General features: G+C 47.5%; 1 protein-coding gene across 1 annotated transcript in view; it reads right to left on the reverse strand.

Moving 5' to 3' along the window:
* Window positions 1-4,232: 4,232 nt before the first annotated feature.
* The window catches only part of LGMN (legumain), a 36,778-nt gene continuing 18,454 nt past the window's right edge, over window positions 4,233-22,556 (reverse strand). The window contains exons 3-14 of the mRNA XM_058567579.1: window positions 19,004-19,101; window positions 17,691-17,772; window positions 16,130-16,215; window positions 14,857-14,932; window positions 14,280-14,342; window positions 12,995-13,061; window positions 11,999-12,117; window positions 11,824-11,913; window positions 9,105-9,305; window positions 6,822-6,992; window positions 5,078-5,145; window positions 4,233-4,810 (exon numbers count right to left, since the gene is read on the reverse strand). Of these exons, the coding sequence (XP_058423562.1) occupies window positions 4,768-4,810; window positions 5,078-5,145; window positions 6,822-6,992; window positions 9,105-9,305; window positions 11,824-11,913; window positions 11,999-12,117; window positions 12,995-13,061; window positions 14,280-14,342; window positions 14,857-14,932; window positions 16,130-16,215; window positions 17,691-17,772; window positions 19,004-19,101 (1,164 nt within the window). The 3' untranslated portion in view covers window positions 4,233-4,767. The remainder of the gene's footprint in view (window positions 4,811-5,077; window positions 5,146-6,821; window positions 6,993-9,104; window positions 9,306-11,823; window positions 11,914-11,998; window positions 12,118-12,994; window positions 13,062-14,279; window positions 14,343-14,856; window positions 14,933-16,129; window positions 16,216-17,690; window positions 17,773-19,003; window positions 19,102-22,556) is intronic.

Consider the following 22,556-nt stretch of genomic DNA (forward strand, 5'->3'; position numbering starts at 1 on the left):
GGCATCACCCTCGGGGCACTTGGCAGGCGAGGAGGGTCAAGCAACCGTGCAGCTCAGGCAGCTCGTGTGCTGGGAGTCATCACGTCCTTTGTCTCTGTCCCAGGAGTCTCGTATCCTACCAGCACCTATGAAACACGGCGGGTGAACTTGTTAGCTTGCAAGTGGGGTAAAATCTCTGACTCTTGACAGTTCTTAACAAGGAAGATGAGAGAAAGTGAAAAATCACGGAAAAATGAAATTGAAGTATGCTGTATGCAGAGTAACTGGTCATTTCAAGGTGGCTTAACATAAAGCCGGAGGCAAGGAGTAGTGAGAGGAGGCCAAAGGGGCCAGGCCGGGACAGGACCTGTATGGTCTTGGTTGGCAGCACAAGAAGTCTGGAAATTCTCCACTCACACAGAACAGCATGGGAGGGACCAGGCTGGAGGTGGGGGATCCACTGAAGCCGCCCCAGTCATCTGGGCGAGAGGAGGTGAGGTCTGAACCGGGGAGGGGGAACCGGGATGGGAGGGACAGTTAACCTTAAAAAATGTTGAGGATGTAAAATCAGCAGAACGTGGTGGCTGACTGGAGGGTGTGAAGGACAGGACGGGTCCTAGAATGGCTTCCAGACTGGTGGCTTGGACGCTGTGGTTGGGGGGTTGTGCCATCCGCCAAGATCAAGGGGAACGCAGGATTGAGAGGGAACAGATGGGTCAGCGCTGGGCGTGTGGAGTGTGAGGTGCATGCAGGACACTGAGTGGGGATGGAGGCACAGATTTAGGGGCATCAGCCCCCTCCAGGCTGACTCCGGCATGGCCTCAGCCCCCGGTAAGAGTCAAAATACTCTGAAAAGGATTGGGCAAGGGGCGGGGCCGGGGGGAACCGAGATCCTGCCTTTGAGACGTCGTTGCCTACCTCATGGCAAGCACCAGGCTGCATTTCCAGTCCTCCTGGTTGGTCTAGTGACCGTCTGCCCTGGAGGGCTGCAGCCACCCCAGCTGGCCTAATTACCCCTCGTTAAGTGAAATGAATGACCAATGAAACATACTAGAAAGACGAGCCCTTAAAACAGCTCCAAAATGCAATCCACTATTTCCAAAAGCGCTTAGAAACGTGAAGAAAATGATACGTGAAAGAACCACCTAAATCAGAATTAGAAAACTTCAGAAATGAGATAACAGAACTGAGGGAAAAATTAGAAAGAAAAGAAATAATCATTTCAGAAAGGAAGACTAAGCTAGAAGGAACACAAGACCAAATAAACACAACTGAAAATGCATTACTAGGAAAAGAAGGTGGAAATAGAGAAAATGTTTTAAAATAAAAAATGAAGGATACCAAAAGCATGACCTATGAAAGAAAAAATTGGTAAGTTGGACTGTATTAAAACTAAAAACTTCTACACTGCAAAAGACATTGTTAAGAAAATGAAGTCACAGACTGGGAGAATATATTTGCAAAACGTATATCTGATAAAGACTTGTATCCAAAATATACAAAGAACTCTTAAAACTCAACAATAAGAAAAACAACTGGATTTAAAAAATGGGCAAAAGATTTGAACAGATATCTCACCACAAAAGATATACAGATGGCAAATAAGCACGTGAAGGGATGCTCAACATGATTTTTCATTAAGGAATTATAAATGAAAACAACAATGAGCTATCACTACACACCTATTAGAATAGCTAAAATCAAAAAAAAAAAAAGACCCTGACAAATACCGGTCAGGAAGAGGAGCAAGAGGAAATCTCAGTCATTGCTGGTGGGAATGCAAAACAGTCCAGCCCAATACAAATTAGACGACTGGGGGTCCGGTCCGGTGGTGTAGTGGTTAAGTTCGTGCACTCCGCTTCAGAGGCCCAGGGTTCGCAGGTTTGGATCCCGGACTCGGACCTACGCACCACTCATCGAGCCATGCTGTGGCAGCGGCCCTTATAAAGTGGAGGAAGATGGGCACGGATGTCGGCCAAGGGCCAGTCTTCCTCAGCAGAAAGAGGAGGATTGTCAAGTAGCTCAGGGTGAATCTTCCTCACCAAAAATAAATAAACAAAATAAATAAATAAAAAATTAGACTCTCGGTGGTGAGCAGCATGATGCAGCCTGTACAGCCACTGATGAATAATAATGTACACCTGAAATTTCACAATGTTATAAACCATTATGACCTCAATAAAATAAAAAAACAGTCCAGTCCACTTTGGAAGACTGAAAGAGCTCCTAATGGCCGAAACTGGAGTAATTTGAGTAACAAAACCAAGTATTGGATTATCACTCAAGTGTAAAATAAATACCCATGAGCCTCTACAGATAGAAATGATTAAATAGATTAATAAATGGAGAAGAGACACATCCTCCATGCAGAAGAATTCCAAATATTTTATGTAGACCCTCCTCTCTCAAAGAGGGGTAGCTTAACTCCCACTCCTCGGGTGTGGGCTGTGCATGGTGACTTCCTTACATGCGGGTTATAAATACGTAGAAAGGGGATTCTAATGATGAATACAAACTGACATTTGGGATTTCTGGGGAGGAAAGGGGTTGGCCACGTTTTGCTCTGAATGTTTCTGTACTCGTGTACCCCTTGTGTCAGAAGAACATGTTCGTACATTTTGGATATAATTATAAAGAATAAAATGCTGGTCCTAGCTGTGACACACATAGAAAGGTCACTCTTATTAGAAATCTAATAGAAAACGGCTTAACACGAGGGATGGAGAGCCCATGTCTGCTGCGGCCTACGAACCATATGAGGAGAAAAACAGTCAAAGCATTGTGACTTACGAAATTGTCATTTATTTGAGAAATGAACCATAGCTGCTTTTAACCTTTAGAACCACAAACATTCAAGTTTCTGTATTTGTTAAATGGGTAAGCATACCGTCGTTCTACAGAGACGACAAATACGCAGAGCAGCAGGGTCATAAGGGCAGTTCACCGTTCTAGAAAATAGAGGAACGGAGTCCTTACCACCCGTATCTTGAGGCCTTTTAAGAAACTCCCTTTGAAAATTCTCCCCTTCAGATTTGCATTTCTTTGAACATCAGCCAGCCCTGGGGGTGCTCAACTAATGTCGAGCATTAGTGATAAACACACGCAGTATGCTCCTCAAACTTGTTACTTAAAACCCTAGAGCCCCCCAGGTCTGTAAGACATGAAGAGTTCTTTACCCTGAAGTCATTTGATTAGCCACACAAGGACAACTGAGAAAGCACCGGCTGTTTGTGCTGATAAACAACGGGCCCTCTAGAAACAAAAGTATCACCCTTGAATGTGTCACAGACATAACCCTATCTGCCAGTATCTCTACTTCCAGTCCAAACCCTCCAGGTGTCGATTATTGCTCAACAAGACAGGTTTCACTATATAAAGGCAGGCCATCATAAGTGTCGGGGTGTAGGTGGTGCTACTTTTTTTCTTTGCTCTCTCTAGCTCTCTACCTAAACAGGCATCTAGCTATGTGGCTTATTTTTAAAAACAGCTTTACAGAAATATAATTAACCAACCACATAATTCCATTTAATGTGTACAATTCGATGGTTTTTAGTACATGCAGAGTTGTACAACCATCACCACAATCAGTTTTAGAACATTTTCATCACTCCAAAAGGAATCTTCATACCCATCAGCAGTCACTGTCTCCCCAGAGCCTGACACCACTCATCCACTTTGTTTCTATAGATTTGCTTATTCCAGATATTAGGTATAAATGGACTCGTATAGTATGTGGTCTTTTATGACTTCTTTCACGTGGCTTAATGTTGCAGCATATATCAGTGCTTCATTCCTTTTCCTCGCTGCATAATATTCCATTGCATGGATATAGTTAGTGTTACTTACACATCTCTAACAAACTCATTGTGAGTACCTCCCTGGGTGGAGCACTGGGCCAAGGGAAACAAAGATAAGTCAGGGAGCTTCTGCCCTCGGGGAGTTGAGATACACCCCAACCCTCTGCACGTGGTGTAAGAGATGCAAAGACAATGGGAACGGACAGAGGAGAGAGGACTTTTGATGCTTGGGGAAGAGGAGAAAGTTGAGGAAGGTTCGAGAAAGAGGGGGCACTTTCAGATGCAAGTGGAGAATCTATCAGATGAAGGGAAAGGCACTCTAGGGCAAGGGAACAACAAGTAGCAAAGGCACAGGAGGCTGCGTAGAGCAGCAGGAAGAGCAGAACGGTAGGAGGCGAGCAAGGGCGCATGAGGCCAGGAGCATAAACTACAAAGTCAGGGGCCCAAAATTAATACTCGGGTTCAGGTACAAATCTTTATTTTTCAGATTTCTCCATTATTGTGAAATAAAATACAAAAGCAATGAAAAATTATAATATCTTCTAAAAATAGTTTCCCATTTGGGTCTTACGTCCCTCTTCAATAAAATCATTCTGAAGACTTAAGAGGCTCCAGCTTTAAATTCCTGGGAACAGACTCTTTCACTGGCTGCAGATGCCCCAGTGAACTTTCTGCTCCTTAAAACTAATGGGCAAAAAAAACCTCTTCAAAAGCAAATATGCCTTTCTCAACACAGAGCTTTAGGCAGCCAAATCTGTCGCTTTTTCAGAGCATCACACAGGACCTGTCGGAGACGGGGAAGTAGGTAAGGGCGAGCAGGCGCCTTGTGAAGGGCCTGGCATGCAGCCCAGGAGCGGCCTGACCCGGCCCCGCATTCCCCCGGAGGGCGGGGCAGCTGGGGTTCCCTCCTCGGGCCGCCTCTTCAGTCTCGGATTACACACATTCTGAGGACCGGTGCTCACACTTGGAAAAGCATCACAGAGGCAGTGTTTCAGTAGTTATCAAGGCACACTTTGTCCATGGATGATTTTATTCTGTCAGAAACGAGAAGTTGTTAGTGAACCACATCAACTCTGAAGGAATTACGACAAACATAACCCGACTCGGAACAGGCAGTCACGTATGACAGACCCACCCCACAATTATCACGGAAAAGGCATCTACCTTAAATGCTTCCCCAGCTAGAGGCCGTGGCTAAGTCAGCAGAAGCGAAACTGCCCACTTGCAGAAAAGGATAGCAGGGCTGCCCGCTTCTGCTTCCAGAATGACCCTGACCCTTCAAAGGCTAGGTGCTCATTTACCTGTCAACTGGATAAGGTTTCTCACAAAGGTTGACCAGCACGTACAAATGTCTCAGAGCATACTCGTACTGGAGGAAAACAAACCAAGAGGCACGATCAGACATCCTCATTACACCACACGACGATCAACTCTCAACTTGGGCGTACCCCGCTTCTGCGGTTACAGAGGTAAAGCATCTTGACCAGTGGTTCTTGACGTTTTCTGGGTCATGGGGCCCCTCCCCATCTTTTGATAATCTGGTGAGATTTATGGACCATCTCCCAAGAAAAATGCACCTACGCATAGGGGTTGGCAGGCCTCTCAGAGTGCTCACAATCCCAGGTGAGGACTCCTGCGTAAGAACCCCCCATGGCCCTGCTCCCCTCTATTTCCCAGGATGTCCCTGGGCAGTCTGGCCTCTGGTTCTGGTAACCTCATTCTGGGAGGGACGCACTGATGAGGGAGACGGCCGGTAAGTGAATGCTGAACTGGATCACAACAGATAAGACCAAAATAACAGGGGATGTTGATCTTGAAAAAACTTCAAGGGAATCTGAGCACTCTCATGAGGAAGAAGGAAGAGAGATTCACTTTATATGATTCCAGACGGCAAAAAAGTAACCCCAGAGGATAAAGCGTTTATTAAATAAATGGGAAATTTTTAATTATTAAATAAGTAAGGAAAGCATTTCATTTTAAATAAATGAAAAAATAAAATCAAGAGCTTACTAATAATGGAGAACTACCCCCACGGCGCCCAGTACTCCAACCTTGGAAGTACTTGAGCACGACCATGGTGTGCACATACCAGCCCAATAGAACGTTCCGCAATGATGGAAATCTGCTATAAAATTCTCCAATTCAGTTGCCACTAGCCCCAAGTGGCTACTGAAGACATGAAATGTGGCTCGTGCGGCTAAGGACCTGAGCTTTAATTTTTATCTCATTTTAATTAATTTAAATTCAAATTTAAGTAGCCACATGAGGCTAGTGACTATCACATTGACGAGCGCAGCTCTAAAGCAGGGGTTGGCAAACTTCTCCTGCAAAAGGCCAGAGAGTAAATATTTTAGGCTCCAAGGGCTGTATGAACTACTCAGCTGTAGTGCAAAAGCAGCCAGAGACACTACGTGACTGAGTAAGAGTGTGGCTGTGTTCCAATAAAACTTTATTTATAAAAACAGGCTGTGGAGGGAAAAAAATCACGGGCTGTGGGCAGGACTTGGCCTGCGGGCCAGTTTGCTGACCCGTCCCTTAGATGGAGCCAACCATCACATAGTGCTTTTTAGGTACCTCCCAACCCTGACATTCAATTTGCAGAAACTTGGTACCTCCTTCTCCATGGGCCAGGGCGTGACTTCAACAATAAATCTTGGGGAGGGGTCAGAACAGACGCAAAGGGGGAAAACCTGCGTGGCTGATGTGAGGGGTAGGGTGAGGGATGGGGCTGGGCATCAGTGTGGAGAATGGGAGTTGAGTCATCTATGACTGGTAAACTATCCACTGGGACAATTAAGTGTCTGGCACCAAGATTTATGGTCAGTGAATCTGAACGACCTTCTTCCTCTCGTCCCCATCCAAGGCCTCTGAAATGAGCCCATCGTTTCCTTAGCCCATATGGAACCTTCCACAAGGTAATGCATCTGATGTGATTTCCAGCCGACAATATTAATTTCGCTTTTGGGTTTCAGATGCAGGGAGAGGCCAAGCTGGCTCATGGAAGGTGGGGTCCAGAAGCCGGCGGCCCCGGGGATCCGGGCTTACCGTGGGGGAGTGCCAGTCGAAGCAGTGTGTGCGGAAATGCGCCGCAGCTGCCCGGTAGCAGTCATGCGCCGTGAGCAGCACTCGCTCAGACAGCAGCCTCTCCGCCTCAGTATCCGACCTGGCGACCAAGGAGACTATCTTCCGCACTGACTTCTCGATGACGTGCCGAGCCTGCGAAGAAACGCATCTTTTTGAAACATACCTTACTTATTACTGCAGTGTCTCCTGGGACCCTGCATCGGTTAGCAGGTCCTTTAAGGACTTCTCTTCAGCCCCCACCCAGTGTGTTAAAATAGATGCCAACAGAGGCGTTCTGCAGAAAGGAAAAGGTGTGCATGCGGGGCTTCTCTAACAGCTAGAAACCTTCAGAAATACCTTGCCTTTTCAGGATCTTCTGGCATGATGGAAACATTAAAATCTAAACACCTGAAGAGCAGGCATAGCCCACTCTGAGGAAAGGGGGCCGTAGAAATTGTGCCCCAAAGTAGAGTGTTGTCCCGTGAATGCTGCGTGTTCACGGCACCTTTGCCTATTCCAGAAACCATCAAATGATTAGACAGAGGGACACAAAGGGGGCATCGTTTTCTTCCCAAACCAGCGTCATAAAGAGGAAGCTGCTTCTACAGTAACCAACACTTGCAGTCAAGTCCTCTGACCCACCCTTCCCCAGCCAGGGTTTGTTTCATTCACGTCTGAATGCAACAAAGACTCACTGCCCACCACGGGTTAGACCAGCAGTTCTCAACATGTGGTCCAGAACCACAGGGTCCCCCGGACCTCTCGGGGGCTCTGTAAGGTCCTCCCTTTCCCAACTATACATCTGTGTGAGGCTGGATTTTCTCATATATTTCAGCCAGAACAACAGAGCCCAACAGAGTGAATGCAGAAGCAGGTACAAGGATCCAGCTGTCTTCTAATATGCTGGGCAGAAAAGAGGTTTGCAAAAATGCAGGGTAATGCCGCTCTTCTCACCCAAACTGTTTTTATTTTAGAAAATGGTTATTTTTCATAAAAAATACATTAACACAAAATGGGTTTATTATCGTTATTTCTAAATGAGTTAATATTTTTTAAATCTCAGTGTTCATTTCTAGTAAATATCAATATAACCCACATAAACAAAAACTCTTTGGGATCAATAATTTTAAGAGTGTAAAGAGGTCCAAGACTAAAGAGTATGAGGACCACTGTATTACACTGTGATACCAGCAAAAAACACGTCCTAGGGGCCGGCCCCGTGGCGTAGTGGTTAAGTGTGTGCGCTCCGCTGCTGGCGGCCTGGGTTCAGACTCCGGGCGCACACCGACACACCATTTGGCAAGCCATGCTGTGGTGGCGTCCCATATAAAGTGGAGGAAGATGGGCACGGATGTTAGCCCAGGGCCAGTCTTCCCCAGCAAAAAAAGAGGAGAATCGGCATGGATGTTAGTTCAGGGCTAATCTTCCTCACAAAAAAAAAAAAAGAAAAAAAGCATGCCCTGGTTAATGTACCATATATGGGGTACTAAGTGTCAGGATTATTAGATACATGAATTTAAAATACATCACATAGATTTTATTTTATTTTTTTACCTTTCCTAGAAAATTCAGGGGTATCGCAGCACATGAATCCCTATGCTGTGCTAATGATGGGGACGAGAGTTTACACAGAGCTGGCTTTGTTGGGAGGGACAGTTAACCTCTGCCAGCATCCCCATGAGTCCACTGCTAGTGTTTCTAGCCGCACAGCTAGAATCTGAAAAGTCATTTGCCAAACAAATTCGCAAGCTACTGAAAACGGACTCAGTAATCGTAAAAGACGTAAAAGGCTCCAGCACTTTAGGAAGCATGTTAGGCTATGACTATGATTTCCTAAGGCGGCAGAAATGTTTTGTGGATTGGATGTTTTCTTAAATATGATTAGCTAATAACTCACCAAGCAGCAAATGAAAATGTCTCTTAAGCAACTAGGTATAAAAGAGGGAAATGCCCACATGCCATGACTTCTTGGCAGGAGACAGGAGAGATGGGCCCCCATTCCCTCGCTCCCTGCTACCAAAGAGGTCAAGGTCAATTCACTAATGAAGAATGAAGACAGCCACAGCTCTGCTTACCTGCTTCATGTTACACAGGGTACAAAGACTTGTTTCCTCTGCCACATACTCCCACGCGGCAGGAGGAGGGGTGGCCCCGGAGTTCTGTCACCTGGCTCTGAGCAATGCTGGACAATGCTCGGGAGGCCAGAGACGGAGCTCTCACATGCTGCCTGGCGAGGCTGGGAGCGGCACCTTTACCACTACTTACCTCCAGGTGCCTGCGGATCTCCTCGACAAGATGCCTGGACTCGTACAGATCATTGGTGCTCATCAGTTTCCTTTTCATGATTGCAAGGGGCACCTCAGGGCTTGGCGTGAGGTCGAGGTGTTTGACTGGAGGCAGGGAGATGGGAGAACTGGCTTTGTGCTTCGTACCCTGAAACTGCATCACTTTCATGGCAGAGATGGACTGCGGGGGAGAGAGAGAGAGAAAGCCAGTTTGAGTGGGGAGCGCAGACGTGCCAGATGCACCCTGGGTCCTGCCTCTCCGCAGGAGGCTCACGGTTCACTCCGCATGGCTTCAGGACCACTAAAGGGCCACAATCGCAGCCTGAAAACACGTGCTTGGGCCTCAGCAGTGGGCCAGGCAACACATATGAGCACCTGACATCCACCAATGATGAACTTCGAAAATGCCTGGCGTCCTTGGCAGGAGAACTGCTCCGCAGTCACGCAGAGCTTGGACCAGAGTTCTTTCAGCCAGTGGCAACCCTGTGTTGGTTCTCCCCCCACTGCTCACCTACCTGGCCCTAATGACCAGGAGTTGGAAGGTGCAAGCATCTGTCCAGGTTAGAGCTGAGGTCTGGGTCCACTGACATGGGCAGAGCTAAAGCCACAGAGCAGACAGGCTGACTCTTGGCATCAGGGCCTAACAAAGGGCATAGCTGCCAGGCTCTATTAGCCACAGAGGTCACTACAGACTGGATCCCAACGAGAGGGAAAGAAATGCTACCAGCACTCGTGTTCCTAAACTAAGCAACAATAATCTAAAGACAGTTCTAAAACAGACCCTGCACGTCCCGGTCATGGATTGGCTTCCCGTGGTCTCCTCTGCAAATGGGTTCCATGGCCTAGCACCCCCGTCCCCGCCACCCGGGATCACGCACTGAGGCCTGTGAGGGGTCGCCACCGAGGTCTCCACCAGCCCACAAGCAGGAGCGTGGCAGCCACCCCCTCCAGTGGCTGGCTCGTGGCCACCCACGACCACTACCGGCAATGCCTGGGTTCCACTTCCAGTAACAGCTCCTGCGGAAGTGCCGAGTACCTGGGGAAGCCATCCTCCACCACCCTGGTCTCTCCAAGGCCGACCGGGACACTGGTGGGCCAGCTTCTCTTTTGGGAAGTCCACTCTCCCAAGCATGGCCACAGCACTGGAGTCCCCAGAGCACGCGGCATCTCCCCAGGCCTCCGGTGGCATGATCACCTGTGACCTGGCTCGGGAGGCTGGGAGGAAGCAGCGTGGAGGCCAGCCCGGCCAAGCTAACACCAGAGCCCCATCCTGAATGGCCACCATCAGCCACCAGGCTTCCCAAGGCGCTAGGCTCACCAGAGCCCTCCCGCCCCCGCCGCCCCTCCCCATCCCACCCTAGACTGGGCAGGTGGCTGCAAGCAGAAGCAGCGGGTTCTTTTACATCAAAACGGCAAAAACCAAAAAGGAAGCTGAGAGAACCCCGCTCTTTACTACCCGAGCCACAAGAGAGCCTTCCTGATACCAGTAACTGTGTGCCTTGCACCAAGCAGAAAATAAACTCCAAGTGGCCAGCAAAAAAATAAATAAATAAAAACAGTTCTAAAATAAAATACACACAAATATATACAAAAACATAATGTTTGGAAAAGATCCATCATAGCTCCTCAACCAAGACCGGAAATGGCCACTGCTGAGGAAATCGTAAAGAGGATGGCAAGTCCAGGGCAGAAGAGCCGTGGCCGGGTATCCCCTCTCCCTCTCATCCCATCCCCAGCACTGAGGTTGAGCCCACACGAAGCCAGGGCAATGTCACCTTTGACCCTGCCTCCTCCGAGTCCCCCTTCCCTGGCCGTCTCTCTGCTCCACCTCTCCACTAGCTCCACCCGAAAGCCCGACCAGGCCCACAGCACCCTGAGTGCACATCTCGAGGTCTGTGACTGTCCTGCTGGCTCACAGGCCCTCCGGTTCACACTGTGCCGGTGAAGGGCTGAAGGGAGCTGGATTGACTGGCTCACAAGTTCTTCTAGAAGGCCAATGCTTGCGTCAGAGGAACAGATCTCAGCTGGGGAGCTCTCAGGTGGTGGCAGGCCGCTTGGGGAGTGGAGTTTGGTCATATGGACCACTGGGAGCCCTGCGCAAACCACCTCCTCTGCACGTCCCAAGGGCTAGCCCCAGGGGCACCTAAGCCCACGCCTTCAGCGGCCACCTCGGTCCAGGCAGCCCTGATGAACTTACCTTTTTAACCACCTAGATCCCCTCTGGACATAGTTGGAGGGGGAAAAAAGTCTCTAATTTATAGCCAAAGGGTAAAGGTAATACCCTGCAACTTGCAGGGAGGAGGACCCTGGAGAATCCATGGTGTGGGGATCCATGGGGCAATGCCACAAAACTTGCAGGAGCTTGTGATTCAGTCACCTCGTACTATGTGTCAGGCTTGTGTTTAGTGTTTTTGATGCACAACCTTCTTCAGTGCTAATTACCTCGTACGCTAGGGCTCTGACCAAGGAGGAAACAGGGATTCAGAGAGGTGAAGCAGCTTGCCCAAAATCTCACAACTTTTTGAGTTTCAACCTAGCAAGGTCTGATTCCACAACGCAGACAGGGTCCTGGGATGGAGGGGCCGTGAGAGGCAGAGCCATCCCGGCCTCGGCCACTTCTCACCTGGACCCCATTTCTCTTCACCAAGAGACAAATGTTCCAGGCGAGTCAGCGTGGGGCTCGAGGCGCCCCGGCTCACCTTGTTGCCGTACTGCATGACGTGGCTGGTGTTGGTGTGGGATTTCACCAGCTGGTACTGCTTGTGGAGGGTCTCTTTCGTCAAATCCTCCTGCAAAAATGAAAACATCACGGTCCTTTGGTGATCAGAGCTGACGGTTACGCCTCAGCTGAACAGCCGGCCCTGAAGGGCTCACCATGTCGGAATCTTCCATCCAGTTGACACTGTACCAGTCCCCCAGGTACGTGTCTCTCGAATCATCGTAGTAACAGGCATAGGACGACTCTGAGGGGTTGGCAGCAGTGGTCGCATAAACTACAAGGAATTAAAGACATCTTTTAGTCACATTTTATTCTCTGCTGCAGATCCCACTAGAAGCTTGACCCTTTCTTTCTTTCCCAGTGCAATCAAAGCATGCAGCCTGTCATCAGCATGGGGCAGGGGCAGGGAGACATCACCGTCCTCAGCCCTGCTCACTCGGTTACAATCACTCATCTCAAGTTAAACGTGGAAGCAAGAGAAGCCCAGTTGATGGACACTTTCTGCAGCAATAAGCAGGCAGGCGTGCTTATTAGGACATCAAGCTATTTCGGAATAATGCTGAAAGATTTAACAGCTCTCCAAACTTGAAGAATATGTACCTAATTTTCTTTCCGGAGAAAGTTAACAGTTATTGGAGAAACACTTAGATTGACCGAACCCACGCAATAGCTACCACTTACTATGTAGCTACCAGAGGCTCAGAAATGTGCTGGACAAACGTTATCACTTAAAACATAACTTTCCCAACAGATAGGCACTCTTTTTATCCCCATTTTACAGATGGCGATAACCAAGGGTCAGAGAGAGTGAGTCACCTGCCCAAAATCAGAGAAGCCGCATGCAACATGTCGAAAAGGACCAAGGCTGGTCCAAAGACGGTGATTTTAGACTTGAGTTGCTTCACTAGAACCAGGAAGAGTGCCGTGAGGCTCACACACAGACTCTCCGTACCCTGACCACTAACCGTTGAGGGAGGGAGGAAGCCCAGAGCTGCCCACATGTATCCTCTGCACACCAGGTGGCTGCCCTAAGTCCCTGCTTATGTAGAGCACTTGGTCCTCCACATCAGCAGAGTGGAAGAAGGACCGATCGCACCCCTGAGCAACCCACTCGTCCGGCCCGGCTCAGAGGCCAGTGCTCCCCCCCCTACCATCGATGTCGGTGGGCAGGTGCTGCATCATGGACCCAGACTCACAGGCTTCAATGTAGAACACCATCTGCGGGGCAAACGAGACAGGTGAGGTCACCCGCCCAGGCACGGGCCTCTCGCAAATGCTACTTTGGCTCTGCCCACTCTCTTGACACATTCTTAAGAGTCTTTCATTTTTGCTTTTGGGAGACATCTCTGCTATAGGAGGCTCTGCTGGCAGAGGCGACAGAAGCTGCTGTTATATACAAACCAGAAGGACTCAAATTTGTTCAACGCTAACAGAATAAAATGATCTATTAGCTGAAATAATGCAGAGAAAACGCAGCCATAGACGATGCTAAGGAAAACTGTTTTGCCATCCCACAGCAGGAGGCAGTGCAACGGGCCATCTCTGCACTATTGTGTGCAAACCCGAGCTACGCAGTTTCTATAAAGGACGCCACAGGGGCGAGAGAGGGCCCAAGGGAAAATAAGATGGTGGTATTTTCCTCCCCAGGCAGCCCTGGTGGTCTAGTGGTTAAGATCTGGCATTCTTACTGCCACGGCCCAGGTTCATCTCCTGGGCAGGGAACCACACCACCTGTCTGTTGATTGTCATACTGTGGCAGCTGCGTGTTGCTGTGATGCTGAAAGCTAGGCCACTGGTATTTCAAATACAAGCAGGGTCACCCATGGTGAACAAGTCTCAGCAGAGCTTCCAGATTAAGAGAGACTAGGAAGAAGGACTTGGCCACCCACTTGCAACAAATTGGCCATGAAAACCCTATGAATTGCAGTGGAGCATTGTCTGATATAGCGCCAAAAGGTGAGAGGATGGTGTGAAAAGACCGGGCAGGGTTCTGCTCTGCTATACACAGGGGTGCTAGGAGTCAGAATCGACTCGATGGCACTAACAACAAATTTTCCTCCCCAACTGCCCCAAATTGGTGACAGTCCTAGGAACAGTCATCCTCAAAGTGCGGTCCCTAGACCAGCAGCATCCCTGTCACCTGGAAACTCAGAGAGGCAAATTCTCAGGCCTCTCTCCAGACCTCCTGAGTCAGACTCTGGGGGGCTGGGGGGCACACTGTGTTTTCACAAGACCTCCAGTGACTCTGATGTAAGAGCTAAAGGCCTAGAATCACAAAAGGTTAATCCTGGGAAACCAGGGTCAAGACTGATTGAAAGGACACCCTTTGCAGAAAACACAGCCATCCAGAGTTAGGCCAGTGGCGGAACGGTGGGGTCTGCTTCCACCGCCTTCCTTGTGCTCCTCCCCCAAGGCTGCCCCAAGTGCGGACATTACCTTTTGGTACATTTTTTGTTCGTACATGTAATAGATGGTCCTATTCAGGTCCTGTACATAAAGCTGCAAGGTAAGAACACTGACATTCAGATCAACACTTCAAGGGAACCCATTTGCTGGATAACCCACTAACAAAGTCCTAATGGCGCTTTACAAATTCTTATTTACTAATCCTAAGAAATTATCATGGTGAAAAGCATTATTCCAGAATGTCACCTCAAGTGCTTTATTCATATATTAAAAAGGGGAAGAGAATGTGCTTCTCCACTCATTACTTAGTCCAGAGCATTCAGAGACTGTGTCCTATTTTTGTGTCTAGTACAATGCACCCAAGTCGCGTTGTCAACGCACGACAGCTCCTGATGCTGGGATAGGAAGAGAAACGTGGGGAAAACTTGCCAAAAGAGATGCCTCTGGACAGATTTCAAGCTGCGAAATGTGTCCCCCAGCCTCACCTGCCACTCATACAAACCCACCCTGTTGGACATTAGAAACACACATCACAGGTTTAATGTCAACACCAAGGTTTCATCTGCCACTCTCCTACTCTGTCTTTAACATGTTAAGAAAAACTCACATCATCGTTAGGAAAACACAGTAGTCCAGCAGCTCCATGATCAGTGAAGTAAATGAACACGTGATCCTTGGGGCCACTGCCAAGAAAGGAAGACAGGACAGAATGACAATCAAAGTCGACCACTTCCCATTTCTACTTTCACTTCTCTGAAAACTGAGAAGTTTGAGGATTACAGTCTCCCAATCAGGGACAAAGAAGAACACAAGTCCAGGCTGTTCCCTCTGCTCCCACCGAGCGTTATTCTGAACCACAAGTTGTATCCCAGAGCCCCAAAATTCTGAATTCTGGCGGGGAGGAGGAAAGACCCTTGCTGGGCAGCTCATCAGCTGGACCAGGTGTGATTTGGATAGTGGAGTCTTTCTGCAATTGGGCCTTGTCCCAGGCAGCCACACTCTCCAACCAGATCTCCCCCAAATGAGTAAGGGGGCCAGGACACACAGCTGAACACGATCCTGCAGCTCCGAATTCCCCTCCAGGCCTCTTGGCCTGCACGCAGTCTGGGCCGTCCCCCTGGTCAGTCTCACCAGGGCTTCCTCTCAGAAGGCGCTGCTTCAAGCTTACATAGATGTAATAACTCACGTGTAATAACCTGGTTCATCCTACAGAGACGTCCATCTCTGCTCTAACTCACACGAGCTTACTTGTGCCCAGGTTTCCCCTCTAGCACGAGAGAAACAGCACCATTTGCCAAGTAGCTGAGACTCTGAAGGCATGCTTCTAAACTCCCTATATCAGGTAAAAATGCTACATGAAGAGATGCTAAACAGGACATCTCTAACCTACAGCCAGCGGGGCAAGCATTGGGGTGAGTTGTCCCCACTACGAAGGTTAGCTCTGTACTTGGGAACGTGCTCTTCCCCACTGGGCTGACCTGTGATCAGAGCACGGGAGTGGCAGGCGCGGCCCTACAACCTGACCAGCCGCAGGGATTCACGCCTGTATCAGAGTGTTCTACTGATGGCGGAATGTACCAGCACTAGGATCCACCGACAACAAAGAGCAGCGGGCTTAAGTGATGGGATTACCCCCATTAATTCCTGAATTCATTAAGAAGAATGAGGGACCCTGGATCAGAGGGTTAATTCAGTACAGAAATGGGCTGCCAAAAGAAGCATCGACTCTGTGCAGCCTGTCTTAAGGTAGGACAAGCTCACCGCTCTGTCATTTCTTATGGCTATACAGGCCAGGAGCAAAGAACAACACCTCTTTTAATTCTCTATTCTAGAGTGCCAGGTCATTCAGAAAAGTGTGATAGCCATAAAACAAACATTACCTCTTCAAGACCTTTCCAGATCCTTTGCCCTTCACTGCTTCTGAATCTCCTCTCAACACAGCAAGGAAATTTTGCGGAGTGACATCCTACAAAGAATTGGGAGTTGAAATCAGATGCAGCTGTCATTCCCAATCAGAGCGCTCGTTGAGTCTGGAGCAGACCCGAGCCACCAGTCCACACATCTCAAGGCTTGAGGCTTAGGAGCAAACACTTTGGAACCAAGAAGACCCAACACGAGGTCAGTGTTTCTGGGGCACGTGCATGACCTCTTTTCCAATGTCATCTTGTCTTTGGCTGATGGCAACTCAGGGAGCCTGCCATTCCTTCTTGATCATTTTAAAGTCTATGTGGAGAAACCCAAAGACACTGGTAGATAGGCACAAATAGCAGAGGACAAGCACGCCACCCCAGAGGGACAGTAAAGAGGGAGGCAGAAACGTCAATGCTTGGCCTCCCCTTTGCATCCAGCTTGCTGCCTAAAAGACCGAATCCCAAGGACATTTGAGTCCTTAAAGGGAATTTTGTAAATTGATCCCCGACCATTAAAAAAAAGTGACACATAGGCCAGCCCTGGTGACCTAGTGGTTAAGTTCGGCATGCTCTGCTTCGGTGGTCTGGGTTTGGTTCCCAGGTGCGGACCGACACCACTCGTCTGTCAGTGGCCATGCTGTGGTGGCAGCTCACATACAAAAAGAGGAAGATTGGCAGGAATTGTTAGCACAGGGGGAATCTTCCTTAGCAAAAAAAATAAAAATAAAAAAAATTTTTAAAGTGACACAGAAAAGCACAAAGAAAACAAAAATCACCAAAAATCCCACCACTTAGATTCCAGACATTTCCTTATATAACTATATAGAAACAATTTCATAAAAATGGGATCATCTATATTACACGTATAATGTGTTCAATGTAATTGTACTTGAATTTAAAAGAGAAAAATTAAACTGAAAGAATTGCTAAACTTCAGATAAATGTTTCTTCATCACCAGGAATATTAGTTCCTAAAAGACTCCTCCTGAAATTAAGAAAAAGAAACTACGAAAACCACAAGGCTGAAATCATTACGGTGTTTTAAAAAATGTGTCAATTTATACAGCCTCAATCGACTGGGAGGGATATAATAATTTGGAAGTGATATATGATATTAATAACTAATGAAAAAATCTCAGCAAAATTCCAAGGTGCTCTGCACTAGGGCGGGTGCTGAGAAAAATGATTTTCAGAAAAGAGCACAGACAATCCATAATCAGATTAATGGCAATACTCAAGAAAATCAAGTGTTAGCAAAGGAAATCTATTATCAGATTTAAAGTATAAGAAGACTAGAAACTAAAGATTGGTAGACTATAATTTATTTCTTTTTTTCTTCTCTGCTTTCTTTCGAAACTCTCAGAAATTACTCCTCAAGCACAAATCTTAATACAAACAGGAAACACTGACCAGAAATCAGTCTAACCAGAAATCAGTCTAGTGAGGTTCTGGTTCTAGAAATGCAAGAAAGAGGGAAATGAGAAACAAATGAGAACAAACCCCGACAGCCCCACCCTGTGCTCTGCCTCACCTCGCCCGTGTAATCCTTCAGGACTCCAGCGTAGACATCTGAGCCATTGGGCCTGTTGATCACAACACCTGGGGTGGGATTCCTGAAAATGAAGATACAATTGAAGCACAAAATCTGACATGTCTTGGAAATCTCTCTCTTCAAAAACATGCCCTCGGAACCGGCCCGGTGGCGCAAGCGGTTAAGTGCGCGCGCTCCGCTTCCGCGGCCCAGGGTTCGCAGGTTCAGATCCCGGGCGCGCACCGACGCACCACTTGGCAAGCCATGCTGTGGCGGCGTCCCATATAAGGTGGAGGAAGTTGGGCACGGATGTTAGCCCAGGGCCAGTCTTCCTCAGCAAAAAGAAAGGAGGATTGGCAGATGTTAGCACAGGGCTGATCTTCCTCACACACACACACACAAAAACACGCCCTCATTACGTGTAAAAATAAACGATCATGTTCGTTGAACACATTTCTCATCACCCGCGCGGTAGCCAATGCATCAGTAACTTGAGCAGCTTGCGGATCGTGCATATCCCGCAACTCTCGAGTTCTTGGCAGGAGCAGTGAAGGGCTGAGCTCTGAACACTGAGGACAGGGACCAAAGCCTCCTACTGGAAACCACATAGCATCTTGGGGGCAAGATCTCATCCAGAGATCTCTCAGAGCAAAACTACTTGCAGCAAACGACAGGACAGAAGGCAAGACTTCCATACAAGAGCTTAAGCACTGAAGCTCAGAACGGACCATGAGCTGTCACGTGATCACAGCAAAGGGCAGCACGCTTCGTCGGGGCCACGGCAGGGTAACCAAGGAGCTGGGGAGACTAGCACTGGCTAAGATGCTGCTCTTGATCTCCTTGAGAAATCAGATAAGCGGGAGTGACAGAACTATTTGTAAAATTAAATGTAACAAACTACAAAAGTAAATGTGTACAGAAAGAAGGGTAGTAGGATTCAACCTACAAACGAGCCTTCTATGCACAGGGCCGCTGAGGCGCCCCTCTGTGTGGTCCAGCTGCTCCAGGTCAGGAACGAGCACTGTAGAATCCAGTGATGAGTTTTCCAGGCTCAGAAGGAAACTGAGCCTTACGCCTCCCACAGCGCCCGCCCCAAACACCTTTAGCACCCACTGCCCATGTCCCTGCCGCTGCCAGGGTGCCCCCGAATTAGCTTCAAGCTCCACATGAAGCAGCCCTGTAGAATTCCATCCCAGTCCGTTTATATTCTAATGTTAGGCCACCGATCCAAGGATTTCTGTGAGTCTGTAGGCATTTTTTTCAAAGATGCCCTGAAGTCCTTCACCCCCAAGTTCAAAGCGCTTCCCACTTACTGGTCAGAGTAGGCAATGTCATCGTACATCATCAGGATGATCTGCTCGTCGGGGATCCCGTTGCGGTGGACGATCTGGTAGGCGTGGCACACGTCCGCCTGGGGAAGCAATTTTGTCAAGTGTCAGCTTCTGCTAGAAGGAGGCCAATCTTAGAGTTCTAATGAACAACACATTCCTTCTCATGGAAAATGTGCTGTCAATCATTCCCTATTGGGCAGGTGTTGAAATTATTTTAAAACACATACATTTATATTTTTTCAACCCAAATTAAGAAAATCACCCCCCTCCCGATTATCCAAGCTCTTATTCACCAGGCAGTTAGCATATACGTGGACTACACACACACATACACACACACACACACACACACACACGTACACCCATCACCACCACATCTACAGGAAACAAGGGCCTTTGAAGGTCCCGGAAGTCCTGAATAACTTTTCATTTCCAACACCCTATAAAAGTCTCCTGAAAGCCCTGAGTTAGGTCTGAAAAACAGAATGACTCAAAATGACGAACCCACAGACTAAAAGCTCAGGAGCTAGTTCCAGATCACACAGGATTCTTCTGATTCAAGTACCTTTGGCTGCCATAGTCGCCGTTCAGAGAATCGGGTGAAAACTCAAAAGTTCGACTCAGGAATTGAAATGAGGAATGTGCTCTTTAGTTTAAAAAATAACAATAACAACAAAGGTGGCCATCTGAAGGGTGAAAGAAAACTTTGCTACTGCGAGTCCTTGTCCAGAGAAGGGTGAAGACATCCCCGACTTCCTTTTTCACATGACACGTACTACACTCCACGACACGGAATTCACTTGAGGACAGAAAGGAAAAATGTGGCCTAACTTTCTGTGTATGTTTAATCATGGCTTTCCTAGAACAGACATAAATAAGCATAAAGGGAATAGTATGCCCAGCTATTTGTGCCCCCCTGGAGGAGTGCTTTAGGCACTGGACCTCCGGGGCCGGCCCCGTGGCTTAGCGGTTAAGTGTGCACGCTCCGCTGCTGGCGGCCCGGGTTCAGATCCCGGGCGTGCACCGACGCACTGCTTCTCCGGCCATGCTGAGGCCGCATCCCACATACAGCAACTAGAAGGATGTGCAACTATGACATACAACTATCTACTGGAGCTTTGGGGGAAAAATAAATAAATAAATAAAATTAAAAAAAAAAAAAGGAACTAGACCTCCCATACCCATCATCTTCCAAACAGCACTTAGCACAACAACAAAAATAAAGCTCATCAAACATTAAACTCAGCATTTTGCCTGTAGATGCCTCACACAAATGGATTTTACAGCAAAAATGGGTGCTCAACATACAGCTGCTGACTGTTGAGTGGGCGAGTCCAGAGCCTGGCACTCAAGAGCTGTTAGATGACCAAATAAATATGAAAACTCATACATTTAGTGACTTTCTTCTACTTTTCAGGCACTATGCTAAGAACTTCTATGCATTATTTCATTTAATTCTCATAGCAACCCTACGTGATAAAGGTAATGATCCCCAGTTTATAGATGAGGAAATAGAAGCTTAGGGAGGTGAGGTGACCTGCCCAAGTCACACAGCTCACAGTGAAATATCCCAGGCATTCAGACGCCAGAACTTGATATTGCTTCATACAGAGACAATAAAAAAATAATTAAAACTATAGAAGCCCAGGAAGAGGGAGGAGCTGAAAATCTAAACATAGGTCATTTTTAAATAGTTACTAAATATTCTATATATATACAAATTGTTAAAATGTTTAAATCCCATTTCCGTGGAATAATGAGGACCCTCAAACACCAATTGTGGCAAGAAAAATAACAGCCCCCCAAAGATGTCCACATCCTAATCCCCGGAACCTGTGAATATGTGCCATTACATGGCAAGCGGGAATTAAGACAGCACACAGATTTAAGATTGTTAATCAGCTGACCTTAAAATAGGCACGTTATCCTGGATTATTCTGGTGGGCCCAATGTAATCACAGGGGTCCTTAAATGTGGAAGGAAGAGGCAGGAGAGTCAGTGTCACAGGGATACAATGTAAGAAATACTCAGCAGCCATGGCTGGCTTTGAAGATGGAGGAAGGGGCCAAGAGCCAAGGAATGAGGACAGCCTCCAAAAGTTGGAAAAGGCAGGAAAACGGAATCTCCTCCAGAGTCATCAGAAAGGAATGTAGGCCTTGACTTAACCCGTTGAGACACACTTCAGATTTCTCACCTCCAGAGATGTAACATAATACATTTGTATTGTTTTAAACCACTGAGTTTGTAGTAATTTGTTACAGCAACAATAGGAAACTAATCCACTGATAGTGGAAGTATAGGGTAATGGGCACTCCACTCAAGAAAACATCTTGACATTATCCAATCAGGTTGAAGCACGTGCCCTCCAACCCGGCAATCCTGCCCCTAGCCAGACGCTAGAGAAACTCTGGCCCATGTCTAACAGGAGACAGCTCATCACATCACCCATAACAGCAAGAACCAAGAAATAACCCAAAGGACTATCAATATCTGGAAAAATAAACTGTCATACACTCACATAATGGAATACCATACAGCTCACATAAATGGAATACCCAAAAACGGATGAAATACAACCCGTGCTTCAAAATAGATGAATCTCAGGAACATAATGAGAAAAAGAACAAGTCAAAGAAAATACATTCACTGTGATTACATTTATATAAAAGTCAAAATACGCTAAAGTCAACATTATGTTGTTTACAGTTAAATAAATATATGGTAAAACTATAACGCAAAGCAAAGGAGTGGTTGACAGAAAATTCAGGAGCCTGCCCTCTGGAGGAAGGGAGGGGGTGTCTTGACATGAGTACAGCCATGTTTGGCCGCTCCATTGACCTCCGGCCACCAGCACACAGAGAAATATAAAGCTGCTTTCTGTGTGGTGGGAACTGGCCTTTTCCTGGGAACTGGCCTTTCTCTCACAGAGATAGTTGCAAGTTGTAACATTTCAAGGCTCTTGGAGCATGGCAGCACAGGACGGACTGGCCATCTGTGCCGTGCTAAGACGATAACCAAAGAGAACAATGCACGTACACAATTACTGGGCTGGGACGTTAACCAGGGGGCTCAGTGCACGTACGCCACTGATAACCATTTGTGCATGGAAACACTAAATGCTTGCTCTGCAAACTCTGTAATTGCTTACTCTGAAAATTATTGATGGTATAAAAACTGCTGGAAACTGAGACCTGGTGAGAGCTCCACCTGTGGAGGGGACGCCTTGCCCAGGACGTGTGATCCTTGCCCAGCTGCGTCGATTGACAGGACTCTCCCAGCAGTGGGGGGTGGATATTGTGAGTAATTGATTTACTGTGAAGTAATTGATCTGATGTGTTCTCTTTTCGGTCAACCTGGTGTTTCTCTTTCCGGTTGATTTGTGTCATTTCCCTTCAGTCGATCTGGTGTTTCCCTTTCCGATCGATCTGATGTTTTTCCCTCTTATTATTTGACCTATTCGGATCTGCTGCTATCTCAGCCGATGTGGATGTTTTCCTTTTCCAGTTGAGCTGATGTTTTTTCCCTCTTATTATTT

This window comes from Diceros bicornis, chromosome 24 (assembly GCF_020826845.1).
Source record: "Diceros bicornis minor isolate mBicDic1 chromosome 24, mDicBic1.mat.cur, whole genome shotgun sequence".
Classification (NCBI taxonomy): Eukaryota; Metazoa; Chordata; class Mammalia; order Perissodactyla; family Rhinocerotidae; genus Diceros; species Diceros bicornis.